This window comes from Panthera tigris, chromosome F2 (genome assembly GCF_018350195.1).
Source record: "Panthera tigris isolate Pti1 chromosome F2, P.tigris_Pti1_mat1.1, whole genome shotgun sequence".
Taxonomy (NCBI): domain Eukaryota; kingdom Metazoa; phylum Chordata; class Mammalia; order Carnivora; family Felidae; genus Panthera; species Panthera tigris.
The window spans coordinates 51,138,657-51,155,404 of NC_056676.1; the positions used below are offsets into that span (position 1 = coordinate 51,138,657).

The 16,748-nt window shown below is 36.8% G+C and overlaps 1 protein-coding gene across 3 annotated transcripts in view; it reads left to right on the forward strand.

Annotated features, from left to right (window-relative positions):
* OXR1 (oxidation resistance 1) overlaps positions 1–16,748 on the forward strand; it is a 363,189-nt gene that overhangs the window by 38,546 nt on the left and 307,895 nt on the right. The window contains exon 1 of one of the 3 annotated variants that reach the window (XM_042973626.1): positions 9,356–9,372. The exons of the other annotated variants lie outside the window; for them this stretch is intronic. Coding sequence (XP_042829560.1) covers positions 9,371–9,372 — 2 coding nt within the window. The 5' untranslated portion in view covers positions 9,356–9,370. Of the gene's footprint in view, positions 1–9,355; positions 9,373–16,748 lie in introns of those variants that run through there. 3 annotated transcript variants of the gene reach the window in all.

The window sequence follows — 16,748 nt, forward strand, 5'->3', positions numbered from 1 at the left end:
GGCAGTGAAACGATTCTATCTGATACTGTTAATGACGGGTAGATGTCATTATGCATTTTTCCAAACACAGAGAATGTACACCACCACGAGTAAACCTTCATGTAATCTATGGACTTTGGGTAATAATGACGTGTCAGTGTAGGTTTATCAACTGTATCAAATGTACCACTCTGGTGGGGGGATGTTGACAGTGGAGGAAACTATGTGTTTATGAGGTTGAGAGGGTATATGGAAACTGTACTTTCTGCTCAGTTTTGCTGTGGATCAGAAATTGCTCCAAAAAATTGTTAAAAAAAAGTATCTGAAGACAATGGTTTATATAATGAACTAAATTCTTCCCTTTCTCTCTTTGTGGAAACATTTCAGAATTGTTCAAGTATATTAATATGATACACGTATACATCTGTGACGTGACAAGGTTGTACCTCTTTGAAACGGATGCAATCTTGGGCAGTTTAATTCACTGTCAATGCAGTAATACTGGTATTTGTCTAAAAGGTGAGCTATTTCTTCTTTGGGTATGAATAATTTTTGCCGAGGGGCATGAAAATTGAGCATGCATTACTAACCCGTTTTCAGTACCTAACTTATTAGAACTGCTATTTGATTACTTCCCACTTAAAATCAATATACATGAAAGGTGTCCATTTTAATGAGCAGAGAGCCTACTACAAGAAACAAGAAAGATTTATCAAAGTATTTCTTCATTTGAAGGGGCATTGGAGGTCATCAGCTAATTGAACACCTTCATTTTATAGGCATTGATACTGAAACTTCCAAAAGTTAGACGACTCCCCAAGATTACATAGCTACTTAGCGATTTAGGTACCATCACTGTTTATTATGTTGTTATACCATCTTTCAACATTGTAAAGTGTCCAGAACACATTATGGTGAAGAAAGGAGAATACGGCAGAGCAACTGTGCCTGTGTGATTTGGGGAATTGATTGCCTCAGAAATGGCTAGTATGGACCCTCAATGTTCTCAATTTTGATATCTCTGGTTAAATTTACTCATGGGAAAGGGAGTTATTTTGGTCTTCTGAACAAATTCTTGCTCACCCTTGACTCAGCTCAACTCAAGCACAGTTGTTTGGGATGCTTTCACGAATGTCCCAGGTACCATTAACAATGTTGCCACTATACCTGGTACTACACATCAGTGGTAGCCATGGTTCTCAACCAAGGGATGGTTTTACCTCTCAGGGGACATGTGGCAAATGTCTGGAGACACTTTTGATTGACAGGACTTGAAGTTGCTACTAATATCTAGTGCGTAGAGACCAGGGATGTTACTAAACATCCTGTAATGCACAAGACAGCCCCTCCCAGCAAGGAATTATCTGGCCAGGATGTCAGTAGTGTTGCTCTGGAGAAACCTTGAATTACAGCATTGTCTTAGGTGTTTGACAACACCGGAGATGGTTCTTTTCTCTGGGATAGACTTACTTTTAGTCCTTTTATTTATTTTTTTAAGTTTATTTATGTATTTTGAAAGAGCACGCTCGCAGGGGAGGGACAGAGAGAGGGAGAGAGAGAGAGAATCCCAAGCAGGCTCCACGCTGTCAGCTCAGAGCCCAACTTGAGGCTTGATCTCACACACTGTGAGATCATGACCTGAACCGAAATCAAGAGTCAGATGTTTAACTGACCAAGCCACCAAGGTGCCTTTAATCCTTTTAAAATAAACAATAGGTCATATGGTGTTTGTCTTTTTATGATTGACTTATTTCTCTTAGCATAATATACTCTAGCTCCATGCATGCCATTGCAAATGGCAAGTTTTCATTCTTTATATGGCTGAATAATATTCAGTTTTGTGTGTGTGTGTGTGTGTGTGTGTGTGTGTGCATGCGTATGTGTATCCATTCATCAATCAATGGATACTTGGGCTCTTTCCATCATTTGGCTATTGTTGACAGTGCTGCTATAAACATCAGGGTGTATGTATCCCTTCAAGTCAGTAATTTGTATTTTTTGTGTAAATAGTAGTGCAATTGCTGGATCATAAAGCAGTTCTATTTTTAGCTTAGTTCTATTTTGAGGAAACTTCATACTGTTTTCCAGAGTGGCTGCACCAGTTTGCACTACTACCAACAGTGTAAGAGGTTGGAATTTAAGAAATGAAATAGATGAACATGGAAGGAAAAAAGGGAAAGTCAAACCATAAAGCAGACTCTTAACTATAGAGAACAAACTGAGGGTGGCTGGAGAGGAGGTGGTTAGGGGGATGGGTTAAATGGGTGATGGGCATTAAGGAGGGCACTTGTTGTGATGAGCACTGAAGGTTATATGTAAGTGATGAATCACTAAATTCTACTCCTGGAGCTAATATGATACTATATGTTAACAGGAATTTAAATAAAAACTAGAAACTTTAATTATTAATTAATTTTTTTTTTTTTACATTTATTTATTTTTGAGACAGAGAGAGACAGAGCATGAACGGGGGAGGGTCAGAGAGAGGGAGACACAGAATCCGAAACGGGCTCCAGGCTCTGAGCTTTCAGCACAGAGCCCGACGCGGGGCTCGAACTCACGGACCGCGAGATCATGACCTGAGCCGAAGTCGGCACTCAACCGACTGAGCCACCCAGGCGCCCCTAATTATTAATTAATTAAAAAGAAATAAGCAATAAGATGAGCATTTCAAGACATCAAGATATGTAATAATTCATTGTTTTTACTACCCTTTCCATTTTTTAAATCTAAAAGTATATTCAATCATATCCAAATATGACTCACATAAATACCAGTTCCTTGTTGGTAAGACACTTCCTCCTCCTCCTCCTCCTCCTCCTCCTCCTCCTCCTCCTCCTCCTCTCCCCCCTCCTCCCCCCTCCTCCTCCCCTTCCTCCACCTCCTCCTCCTCCCCTTCCTCCTCCTCCTCCTCCTCCTCCTCCTCCCCCTCCTCCTCCCCCCCTTGTTCCTCCTTCTCCTGTTCTGGGCCCCCTCTTCTGGAAGGTTTTGGATACACAGGGTTTTTCTTACTGCTTCAAGGAGAGAGATTAAGCCATAGTTCTGTTCCTTTATCTTCTCTCTTGGAGTAGAATATAGGGCTCTGATCAGAGACAATTACTATTATCTCACTGTTGGCAAGTTCAGTGGACAGATCCTTCTCCGTTCTTTAATGACAGTTTTAATCCAGCAACTTAATTTTACATATTTTTCAATTTTTGCTGTTCTCTGGGCAGGGAACACACAGGTATCAGTAAGCCTTGTTTGAGAAAAACAGATGGCACTTAAAATAGGATAATCCCATTAGCTTTCTGGAAGAAAGCTAATTTCTTCTGTGGTCAGGTGTTTGTGCAGGCCGATGGGGGAGCAGTAAGAGCCAGTTGGCCTATCACGAGGGATTTAACCAAGAGATCATACAGGAAAAGATTCTGTCACTGGAATGGTATTTATCGTGTAATATTTTATTTCCTCCTCTAGACTATGAACCTCTTGAGCTTTTCTCTCCAGTGCCTGGTTTGCTTCAAGCATACAATAATGCTTATATTCTGGCTACACATGGAGGGGGGGAAATGCTCATATATCACTTTTCCCTATGATTATTAGCTTTTCCAGAATCACTTCTGGGAATCAATTTCGCAAAAGCAGAGAAATTAGGAGCATGATGGGCTTTTGTCAAAAAAAATAAAAGAAAGGTGATTTTACTGTTGAACACAACAAAAATCATTTATTTATTTATTTATTTATTTATTTATTTATTTATTTATTTATTTATATTTGGTATAGCTACTTTTTCTTGTCCATAACTGTTTAATTCTTAGGAAATGATTATACAGTTTGGCCTGAGAAGGAATGATTAAAATTCAGAAAACAATTTCTTTGTTTCATCTTCTATAAGAAATACTTGACTTTTAAATGTACTCAGTACACAAAGCCAATGGAACTGTAAAAGTAATGAACCAGAATTTGTGACACTTAGAGTAAGTTTAAGTAAAGCTCAGAGGAATTACATTCATGAAAATTAATCCACAACTTCCTGAAAATATTTAAGAATATTTGTGATTCACTCACTAGCTTTATATAGCAAGATGATACAGTTGCACTCTATGAAGGATTTAGTTACAGTTGGGCTTAATGATAGAAAAACAATTAGATAGGCTTTCTTTTCTTATATAAAATAACTTATATAAAAAAACTAAACTCTTTAAAATGAGTTTAGTGAATTAGATTTTTTAAAATATACTTCTTAATACCACTCCTTTCTCAAAGGGTCATCTTACAAATGTTTTGCCTTGGAGAGTTATAGGGGAATGTGTCATCTTAGTAGCAAAGTGAAGAGTTTCTTCTTTGATTTATTGGGATTGATTTTTTTTTAAATACCTATCTGAGATACACACACACACACACACACACACACACACACACACGAACTTTTTAAAAACCACTGATAAAATGTCAATCCCAAAACTGATGATGAGTATATAATTTCCTATTTTTTCAGTAATAATCTAAGGTCTAGATGACTGAAAAAGTCTTGAGTTTGTATTTGTACTTGGACTGATTTCTAGAGGGAAAAGAATAAAATGTAACTTTTGACTGAATTATGGTTTTGGTACTCGAAACATCTGTTCAGCTTTGATATTCCATTTGTCAGTGAAGAGAACTTGTCAAAGAAGAGAACTGAATTGATTTAGCTTGGAAGTGAAGGATCCTGTTACTTTCTTGCTTTTCTAATCAAATCCAATGATTATTAAGTTTCTTTTGTATGTGGAGTATGGTAGATGTTGGCTCTTAGTGATATCCCTAGAAGAAAGATGTGACTCTTTATTCAATAAATCAATTCATTAGCACAAAATCAATCCAGAGTCTTCTTTCAAAAAGAGCCTGAGCCTTCAAAGGGGTCCTTGGCCTCCTGAACAATGAATTAATTTTAAGGTAATTCCTGCAAATGAGTGCTGAGCCAAGTGAAGTCACGACAGTTTATAAGCAGAGCAAAAAGATAGTCAAAGCCTCTAACTTGAAAACCTAAGATGTGGGTGAACTAACAGGGTGTAGCTCAAAAAAAATCTTTATATGGATGACTGATTGGTATAAGCAAAAGAAGAGTGATGGAGTGTGTATAATAACCAACTCTATAGTGAAAGTCTCAGGGGTGCCTGGGTGGCTGAGTCCGTTAAGCGTCCAACTTTTGCTCAGGTCATGATCTTGCGGTTCGTGGGTTCAAGCCCCACATCGGGCTCTGTGTTGACAGCTCAGAGCCTGGAGCCTGCTTCAAATTCTCTCTCTCTGCCCTTCTCCCGCTCATGCTGTGTCTCTCTGTGTCAAAAATAAATAAACATTAAAAAAATGAAAAATAAATAAATAAAATGAATGTCTCAGAGAAAACAGCAATAATTTCTAATGACTCTCTGTTGTACTAGTTCTAAGCTTCTCAGGATTTATCTGCTTCTCTTGCATCTGCAGCTTCCAGAAATGATTGTATGATTATATGTGTCTTCTAAAAATTATTCATTTGTTCGGAAATACTTATTCATCTACTTCTTCACTCATTTGTTCATTTAACAAATTGTTATTGAGTACCTCCATGTATTAGATACTACGTTAGATGCTGGGATTATAACACCAAATAAGACCTGTACTGTTTCTGCCCGTGTACAATTAATTACAAAAATAAGTATTTAATTGTATTTGTAATTAAGTGTTAGGAAGGAAAAGTATCTTATGAGATGGCAATGATTTATAGGGAAATTTGATCTAGTGTACAGAAGAGAGATTTCTTTATGAAAATGGTACTTAAGCTGAAACCTGCATGTGGGCAAACTTCCTAGGTTGGGGAAGTGCTAATGTCTTCAAGGATGATACAGAGTGAGGGAAGAGAGTGGAGTGGTACGAGGCAAGGCAAGATCATGCACACTACTTTAGGCCAGGTTAAACATGTGGATTTTTATCAAGGGGGTATCTGCTATGTACTATATTGTGAAGGCACAAAAGTGTGAAAGACATATCTCATGCATTCAAGAAGCCCTTGGTGTCATAAGGGAGACATACAAATTATGCTTTCTTTCCCATATGAACTTTCTGCAAGAGAGGGTTCCTTACTCTCCATTTTATCCCCTGTCCCTAATGCAGAATTGTGCTCAGTAGTACATATATGTTGTTTGCATGCTTTTTGTAAATATTCATAATGCAATAGTAAGACTTTGCTTATCCAGGGGTCCTTGATTTCTGTACAACTCTTTGAATCTTAGAACTATGGCCTTTTAGCGTCTGGAGAGTTTAAGGCTTCAGGCCACATCTACCTTTGATCCTTTATGATTAAAATACATCATCTTATGCATGGTGACACCCAAGTGGCCCGGTCACGTACAGGACAGCAAAAGTGCTGGACTGTAAAAGCACTGAGCATATAATGTATTACTGTAGCATCATAGGAATCAAACATTTTTCAGTTAAACTGCTTAGGACCTAGTCACGAATCTGCTACTCACCAGCTCTGTGATGTTTTACTTTTCTTACCCTCAGTTTCTCGGGAATAAAATGGAGAGAAAAGCAGGGCCTGCTTGACAAGGATTATTTTGAGGATTGAATGTGAAAATGCATACAAAATTCATATTGTATTTTCAATATATATTAATATTAAACACTCAAGTGTTATGTGTTTTTTTATTATTATTGCTATTAAGTAATTCTCACAATTCTTGTGAGCTACTAGTAATTCTAGCATTTGAGCCTAGATTTTTTTTCTGACAGCGTTCACTCTTGACTGTATCAGACTGTCCCAGGCTTTTTGTGTCTCTCAGGAAATTTCCTCAGCCATAGCCGGTGGCATAAAAATCAGTCCTAAGAATCCCAATAGGCAACCTGTCCTTCAAATGCTAGGATGGGGAAAATGTGGCCCTGAGACAGAAGGTGAGCTGCATCTCATCTCTCAGACTGAGCCGTATATATGAAAGCTTTTAAAGTCAAACCTTGGAAACTATCACCAGACTTCTTTAAAATTACCACCATACATAACAGTGTGAAGCTTTTAGCATCAAGAACCAAACAGACCTTTGGGCTGTGAGCAATTCCTACATAAATTTTTTTTTAATGTTTATTTATTTTTGAAGGAGAGAGAGAGACAGAGCGCAAGCTGGGGAGGGGCAGAGAGAGAGAGAGAGAGAGAGAGGGATACCCAGAATCTGAAATAGGTTCCCGGCTCTGAGCTGTCAGTACAGAGCCCGACGTGGGGCTTGAACTCAGGAACTGTGAGATCATGACCTGAGCCAAAGCTCAGTGTCCAACTGACTGAGCCACCCAGGCACCCCCCCACACATAAATGTTTTTATTCGTTTCCATAATGTAATTTATTTTGGCTTGGAAAATTCCTGAACAAATATAATCATTTTTCAAGGTGAAGTACACAGGGAGTCAAGAACTTTTAGATCCAAAACTGTGACCTGAAATAGAATTATGTTAAGAATTAAGTCAGGCAATGTGAGCCTCTATTTTTATTGGTTAGCTGAGCAAATACATACAATTCATGTATGTATTTGGGGTGATTTTTCTTTTCTTTTGGTGTTTTTCTATATTTTCCAAAAGTTTTATAATAAATATGTATCCTTTATGTAATCAGATAAATTATTTTCCTTTTAAAAAGATACATATTTCATTGCAGGATAATAATGTGTACATTTCTTCTGTATTCTTATTTGTTTTTATTTCCCATAAAGGGAACACTCATGTTATAGAAATTTAGTAATAGATGATAACTTGCTATTCTAAAAGCTATTGTTGGTAAATACTATATGCGTTTTCATTGCTTGCCAGGGAATTCATTTGGTTGTCTATAACTGACTTAGAACATTTTTTGGCAAATAACCAAAGAAAAGTTTGTTTTAGACAAAGCTCAGCTTTGCCTTCATTTAAAGCTTTTAAAAATATATGCATTATTTTTCTAGAGTTGTTACTAATCTGCCATATTCATCATATACAAAGCCTGTTTTTAGTATATTCATTCTATGACAATATCCGGTTTTGTCTTTGACTTTGATCTAACACTGCTTTTGAATAGATGGTCATTAGATATTGGGCCAAAACATGTATTCAGTGCACATGCAGGTACCAGACCCCAAGAATTCTAGTGTGGTCTCCATGCACTCCTCTCAAAATTAACTAACCCTTCCAATACTTCCTGTGATTTATTAATGTATGCACTAATATTTTTAGAAAGACATCAGTCTGTCAAGCTTAAGACTCTAATATCTTTAGAATTGTAAGGTAGCCTAGATATAGTTAGTGGTCATTAAGCATAATTATAAACTGAGTAAGTGCTAATCAAGACAGATTTTTAGTAAAACTGAAATGCATTTTAACAGGTTGGTTAAGGGTCAATAATTAAATTTTATTTTAACTCCATGCTATGTGGAAAATAGTCTTTATTGGATGTTTTCTAGTGTTTAAAGCAGACCCAGTTCTCAGTGTATATAGTAGTTAGTATATTGTAAATAACAAAATAGGTTTAAAATACAGCTAATGCTAGATCTACTTTTAATTGAATATCTTACAATAATTTTGTCATTTGTACTGCAGTGTCCTTTTTTTCCTTCTTAACCAATAATAATTTTTAGTCCTAACAAGGAGCTAAGAAGCCATGGTAAATTTCAGAGTTTGATGAACTAATTTATGGTATGTGGGATTTTTCTTTTTGGCATTGATTTTTCTGTATTTGGTTTGTAAATGTGCTGTCAGTGATTTATCCCTGATGAAAGGACAAATGTTTCCTAAGTGACAAGTCCTAAGAGATCATGTGTGACTCCCAGGTGACACAGTTGGAATGTTTTATGTTGTATGTAATTCAAAGAGAGAAGAGACCATGTTGAACTGGAGAAGTTAGGGAAAGGGAAGCCAGTGTATATTGATTTTCTATCATCTGCCAGACACTATGACACGATCATTACATTGTGATCTCATTTAACATACTCAAGGTCATCAGCAAAGAGAAAAATATTAGAATTCAGAATTAAATCTATGTCACTCAAACTTGATATTTTTCTCCCTCATACCACTTTAAATTCTTTAATAGGGTATTTCTGAGATACATCAAGAAAGCTTGGTAATTCTAGTCACATAGAGAGATGGTAATGTAGGAGGTCATCATGAGAACATGGCCACCTGTTGACCCCCGAGCTGGGCCCTGGGCAGTTGGAAGCTCCTCAGCCCCTCACCTGTTCTTGGAATGTGCATTCCACTTACCTTCCCCATGCTAGAAGCTTCCCCAAGGGTACAGCTTTGAGATAGTAATGTGTTGCTGAGACCATCTGTACCGTATATGTGACTGAACCCAGTTAATGCCTCTTATAAACCTTTTTTTAAAGATTCTGGTGAGCAGGTGCAGAGATCTACTCATCTTGCAGCTGCTCAAGACAAGCCTGAAATGTAAGTTACCTTGTTTGTTACATCTACCATACCACCTACCAGTCTGGAGTGACCTGCCTTTCTTCAGGCTCTCCCTGACCTCTGTATGCGGAGGCCGATTTCACATTTTACCTGGGAAGCTCCTGATGTGGCAAACCAATGGATGGGTGGGAATGGGGTGTTAAAAATGGGAAGCAGAAAGAACATTCTGCTCAGAACCACATGAGTAAGGGTGGATATCAGAAAGGGTGTTCGAGAAACACGAAGTAGCTCAGTTTGATCAGATCACAACAGCCTTTGGAGGAGTGGTGAGAATACAGAACAGAGAGGAAGTTTAGAAACATATTGTAAAGGACTTTTAAATGCCAAGATAAGGAGTATGGACTTAATTAGGAAAACAGCAGGGAGCCACTGAAGGTTTTGTGTAGAGGAGCAATATGATTACAGCTGACAGCAGTCTTAATAAGGCTTAATAAATAGTACAGTTTATAACCTTAGGCCAACTGCTGAGCAGAAGCCAAAAGCTGTGCTGCAGAATTAGCAAACCAATTACCATGAGGAATGATGGCCTGGATTTCATCTGAGTCATCCTTTATAACAGAGTAGAAACTCCCAGAAATGTAAACAAATATCTGAAGTGACAGGTGACATGTCTTCTCAGACCTGATTTCCTTTATTGGACTCTACAGTGGCACACTGTTAAAATGCCTTAACAGTATCATAATTTGTCACCATTTTAAAAACCTCTCTTCTTTGTATCTATTCAGTGCATTTTTATGTTTTTTCAGTAGGCCTAAAACCTATTGCTATCTGTCTCATTCCTTGTAATAAGACTTCACCATCCTTTATTGGTATTAACATACTTTGCCAAAAGGGGAGATATCATTAAGTTATCCGCAGTTTGACTTAATAGCTGATGTTGACTGCAAGACAGCATTCAAATTTCAGTTCTAGTAACCAAGATTTTTTTTTTTTAATTTAGAGAGTAGGATACATAAGATCCTATATCTTTTAATTATTTTAAGAAATGTGTGAGTGTGTGTGTGATCACCCATATGCGTGCTTACGTGCAAGCATGCGGGGGGAAGAGAGAGAGAAAATATGTATATGTGTATATAGAAGAAGGGATAGATATTTATCATATTGCTTTCTTCCTGGAACAGTCCAGGTGAACAAAAAAATATTGTGTAATTAAGTTTCTTACAAAATACATTCTCTTGATATATTCTGGTAATTCGTTCTATTCTCACTTTACCACTTCCATAGTCAGAAATTTCTTCTCCCTTGTTAGAATTCCAATATCATTTTGGATTTAGGTAATTTTACTTATTATCTGATATAAGTTTGTTTGCCTTTCCCCCTAAGTAGATTGTATGTCCCTGGAGGACATGTTTATACATTGGGAGTGTAGTGTGGCACCTGGCTCAACGTGTTACCTTCAAATAGCTGTTCCATAGCTCCGAAGTTTTCCTTTTTTAGAACAGTCTTGCTTGAGTTTTCATTCACTCAACAGATTATGAGAAACTCCTAAATATTTTTCCAGGTGAACAGAATGTGGGCCCCTCTCTTAAAAAGCTTATAGACAATAGCCAGATAATTACAATATAACCTCTAAGTGTTATGATTGCTCTAGGTATAGGAGGGAGGCAACTTCAGGGTTAGAGAATGCCTTGTTAGAGGAGATCACCTTTTATCTGAGTCATAATACATTTAAAAAAGGAAAAACATAAAGATGAAAAAGCGGGAGAGATGGTTATTACAATATAAATGGGCCTGGGTATAAGTGAGAATGGTGACATCAGATTGCTGCTAAGTCAGTATGAACACCAAGAGGACTGGTAATGGATAAAGCTGGAGCAGATCCTGAAGGTGTTTTTGTTAACACACAAAATCAAGTGTCACTAAGATTTATTTGTTGTGATTTAAAGCTACAATTGAAAATTAATTGGATGCTAAATTCTTGACCAAGAGGCCAATTACTGTGGCTCCCCATTGCCCTTTCTTTGAAGGAAGAAAAGGTTGTTTGGTTAAAAATGGTGGTTTTTTTCATTTTAGACTTTATAGGCACTTTTGGAATACATATGGAAGTAGGGTCCTAGTATCTATTTAAGAAGGATAATCAGAGTACCTGCTTTTAAGGTTATAAATTTTCAATGAGTTAATGCAAACAAGGTGATTACCATAGTGCATGGCAAGCATAGGACCCAGTGCATTGAAGATTGCACAAAGGATGGTGGGAATGCATAAATTTGACTAGCGCTCCTTTGCAGTCTCCTCCTTCTGGTCTGCTATTTTTTAATGTTTACACCTTGGGACAAAGTGCTACTTATTTAGCTACTTCTTATCTCCAGATTTAAACCAAAAGTAGCAGCTTTTGAAGATTTTATTCTACTGAGTGACTTAGCCATTTGATGCTGGTGAGACTTGGTAGGGGCCTTACTCAAGATTTAACAAGTTTTCTCTTAAAAAATGTTCATTAACATTGCAAAGAAACCAGATTGATGCATATGGAGGGAGAGTGTTATAAAAAGACTTACAGGACTATTAGATATCACATAGATTTTCTGTGTGCCAAATAAATCATTTTTCATGTTTTATACTTAATATGTGTATTTTGAACTGTCGAGTTTCACTTCTGCCTTATCTCAGGTGTGAGACTGCATCTGAAAAATGGCAATAGTAGTCTCTACATCATAAGAACATTGGAGGATTATAATAATTTACACTGTGTACCTAACATGGTGGCTGTCATGTATTAAGTATTCCATTGATGTTAGCATTTGGAACTCTGCTGTTATGCAAATATGACAGGATTGTGCAAATAATCCAAATAATTGGGCCAGAGAGAATGCACACTTCTTTTGTATATATGTGTGTATGTGTGTGTCTATATATTTTTTAACTATGTTTTTTTTATCAATTTGAAATAAATATTTTTATTACACAAGAAGATACAAGTGATATCTTTAGGAGTGGATGATGTAAGTTTTTAAATATCACACTTCTTAGAATTGTAGATGTATCGCTCAGATCTGAGTAAGATTGATTACAGTATATTATGTATAGTCCTGTTCTCAGGAACTAATTATTTCCCACCTTAGACACTGGGCCTGAGGAAATTCATTCATTTCAAGCATGATCAGAAAACACCTAATAGTCTAAGTAAATTTCATATGTGTCTTAAGGCCAATAAGCTCATTTATCAAAATTTCTGTTCTTAAATCTACAAATTTGGGATTTTGTAACCTTTAATTTAATTTTATATTGTAAATGAACTCAGTATGTACAACATTTGTATAAAAATAAGATATACATGATTCATTTGAAAGTATACTAATATGCTTATCTACTCTCACCATTTTTAATATATTTAATGTTCTTCTCTATCTTATAGTGTCTGTCATTTCCTGGCCCTTTGTTCACAACAAAATGTCTGGTCCTTTGAAATGGTGCCAAAGTTTCTTTCTGTTGATGGTGCTTTGTTTTTTGGAATGATTTAAGAAAGATATTAGAGTAGTGGAGATTAGTAAAATAGTGTTTATCCTTGCTTTGGAGCAGAATGCAGTAGCCATAGAAAACCGTCCTGTTAACCTACTTATTTTTGCGAGAGGAATAAATGTCTACAACAACTAGAAAAAAAAATAGGATGTAAAATAGCATGTACTTATGTAGGCTGATAGGTAGATGTGATTTTAAATGTATATACAGATACGTAAATATATGTATATGAATTGTGTGTGTATATCCACAAAGATATCTACATGAGTCACCCAGATGTTGACAGTGGTTATCTGTGGGTAATGGGATTCATAGTCATTGTTTTACTTCATACTCTTTTGTATAATAAAAAAAACACTTTATAATGAACATGTAATATATTAGTCCTCAGAACATAAATCCTTTTTAATTTTGGAAAAATGCTGATACCCAAAACTCACAACCATTAAAAATACAGCACCATTATCAGGAAAATGTAGTAAGTAAAATATTCCACTCCTATATTTGTCACCAAAGACACTGCTGCCTCCGTTGACATTGGTTGCATTTATCTATCACATGGTTGCAGCTGACATTTTGGGAAAGGGAAGCACAGAAGCTTTGTGAGGAATGGTGAACTATGACTTCAGTCATTCTGAATGCTCTGGATGAGAAAATGTATCTTATCCTGACCAAGTATCTCCCTTCATCAGAACTCACGTTGACTGTAAAGGATGTGCCCATTCAGTCATCTAACATACTGTGGGGCAGGTGCATTGCAGGCTGTTGCTTATCCTCTATTTGCACATAGAGAACTTCGAAGAGCCAAGTGGTGTATTGATTGGCTTGATCGATGTCACATGGTGAGTCTGTCTGAAGAGATCCAAGAACATCTCAGTCCCTGGAGTCTGGATCCAGTCAATAGCCTGTTGGCTCGAAAGCTAAATAGATGACTGATGAGCTCATTATATGGCGAGAGGCATGGGGAGCTGGAATCCATGGGCCCTGTGAGGAGACTTGCTCTTCTATATCATGTCCCACTCCCTTTGTGGGGCTGCAGCGGGACAGCCTGTGGTGCAGCTCTGCTGTCTGTCTGGATTGCTGCATTGTTGGAGGACGACTTCTTAGCCACCCTCTTGTTCTTTGTTTCTTATTTGGGAAGTAATTCGATGGATTTTATAAATAATCTAGACTTTTTATTTGTTAGTCCCACTGCAATAGTCTGAACTGAAAGATTAATTTCATTTTATGGAATTAGACATAACTCAAAACACTGTGGAAATCAGAATGCAAATCAGACCTTACACTAAGCTCTTTTTTTTTCCCAGAAAGAATACAACTCATCTGGATAAGCATGTACATAGTGTTCCAATCTTCTTCTTCTTTTTTTTTTTTAATATTTATTTTTGAGAGACACAGAGCGCAAGTGGGGGAGGGGCAGAGAGAGAGGGAGACAGAATCTGAAGCAGGCTCCAGGTTCTGAGCTGTCAGCACAGAGCCCAACACAGGGCTTGAACCCACGAACCTTGAGATCATGACCTGAGCTGAAGCTGTACCTTAACCGACTGAGCCACCCAGATGCCCCTCCAAGGTTAAAGGGTTAAAAGTGAGCTCTCAGAACATCAGCAGCCTATGATATTTAACTCTCTGGGGTGGAAAAGAAGGAAAGCATTTTTCCGTGAAGGGAGGGAAATCACTTGTGTTTAAAAAATACCTTTAAATATGAATGTATATGAATTTAGCAGAATGATCTAAGGAGAAAGGAAAAATATATATGGTAGCATTATGAGAGGAATTTTATATATAAGAATTCATACTGAAGCAAATTTGACAGTTTTAAATTGCTTTCCTTTTGAAGATATAACACATTGTAAAATTGATTCTGAAATAGAGGTCATATATCTTTATTTGTTAATTTGTAAAATTTATGTTTTAACATTTATCTGTACTCTCTAAGGGCATGAAGAATATATCTTTCTTGTAAGGTTCCTTATATCTGAGAAATGTAGCATTCCTCACTGGTTTACTAATAGATCATTTTACTTTAAGTTTAGTTCCAATAAAGAAGTTATTTTGGAGTTTATGTAAACAAGTAAATTAGCTGCAATTTAAAATCACTATAAACCATTAATATGTGGAAACTCTTATAAAATCACTTACTCCTAAATCTTTATGCTCATTAAAATAATTATGTTTACTGGTATTTGGTAGTAAAAATGGTATATGTATATAGCTTAAAGTATTTTAGTAAGATACCACACCATAACTGGTGTGGCCAGTGAAGGTATTAATATTTGAAAAGTGTTCTCAAGTCAAAGAGATTGTGCTCTATTTTCCCAATACAGCTGTTCTATAAACTAAGCATGCATTAAAAAAAAGAAATCACTATAGAGTCACTACATTAATTTTTCCGTTTACTTTAATGGGATACTAGTAATTTTAAAAAATACTTAAAATCTTATCAGATTCAGAAGAGAAGCAGGATACTTAGCCAATGAATTGGTTTTTATTTCTGAATAGATGACCCATCCTGAAAGCCCACACTATGAGAAACTCTTCCTAAATAAGAAAATTACCATATGTAAACAGAAGCAAGATCAGTGGTCTCTGAACTTTTTTGAGGGTACATACCAATCAATAAAATATGTGCCTCTGATACATATGTATGTATACATTAACATATATGTGAATTATAATAACATTCTATACATGATAAAACATATCCCCAAAATAGTTATTAACATAAATAGAATTTTTAGCATCTTTCATAATACCATTTCCAAATAGATGATTTTTTGAACACCAGATATACCCTGCCTCCCTCAAACATACCACTGTGGAAAATTTGAGTATAAAATTCTGATTCTCCATAGACCTCTTAAAATAGTTCTGGGTTGTATACTTGGAAGTTAAAATTGGAAAACTTAGAGTTTTTTACCTAGTTGCAAGTATATTAGTTATATATCCCCAAAATAATAAGATGTAACCATCTACCCCAAAACACAGTAGTTTAAAACAGTAAGCCTTTAATTATTTACATGTCTTTAGATCAGCTGGATGGTTCTGGGCTCAGCTGGGCTCACTCTGTCTATGGTTAGTTGCAGGTGGGGAGGCAGTTTTGCTGATCTTGGATGGGTTCTGTCACATGGCTAGCTATGTACTGGTGTAGAATTGCCTCAGCTGGGACATCTGGTCTCCCTTCTACATGCTCATCTGTTATATTCCTTTGAAAGGCTAGACTGAGTAAATTCTCACCATGATCTTAGAAAAACAAGATTGGAAGCATAAATGACCAAATGCTTTTCATGCCTTTTCTTTTATCAAGTTTGCATCCATCTGTTTGGGCAAAACAAAGGTAGTCACTGGACTAAGCTCAACGTCAGATTGGGAGGGGAACCCAAATTTAAACAGTAAAATGCATGGGTATGAGAGGCCAGTAATGGGGACCATTAATGCAATCAGTCTGTAGCATCCAGAAAGTCTCTTTTCCATTAAATATATACAAATAGACTGATAATTTCCAGATAGCTATAACAGCAGCCAGCCAGTTATACCCTGGTGTTCTGATTATTTAGGGTGGTTCCTGGCCATGAAGGCTATAGATGTTTGTTTGTTTGTTTGTTTGTTTGTTTTTGTAGTTTAGCTTATTGAAAATTTAATTTTTTTTTCAACGTTTTTTATTTATTTTTGGGACAGAGAGAGACAGAGCATGAACGGGGGAGGGGCAGAGAGAGAGGGAGACACAGAATCGGAAACAGGCTCCAGGCTCCGAGCCATCAGCCCAGAGCCTGACGCGGGGCTCGAACTCACGGACCGCGAGATCGTGACCTGGCTGAAGTCGGACGCTTAACCGACTACGCCACCCAGGCGCCCCTAGCTTATTGAAAATTTAAGTTAAATGTTAAAATTGTATTCTCAGA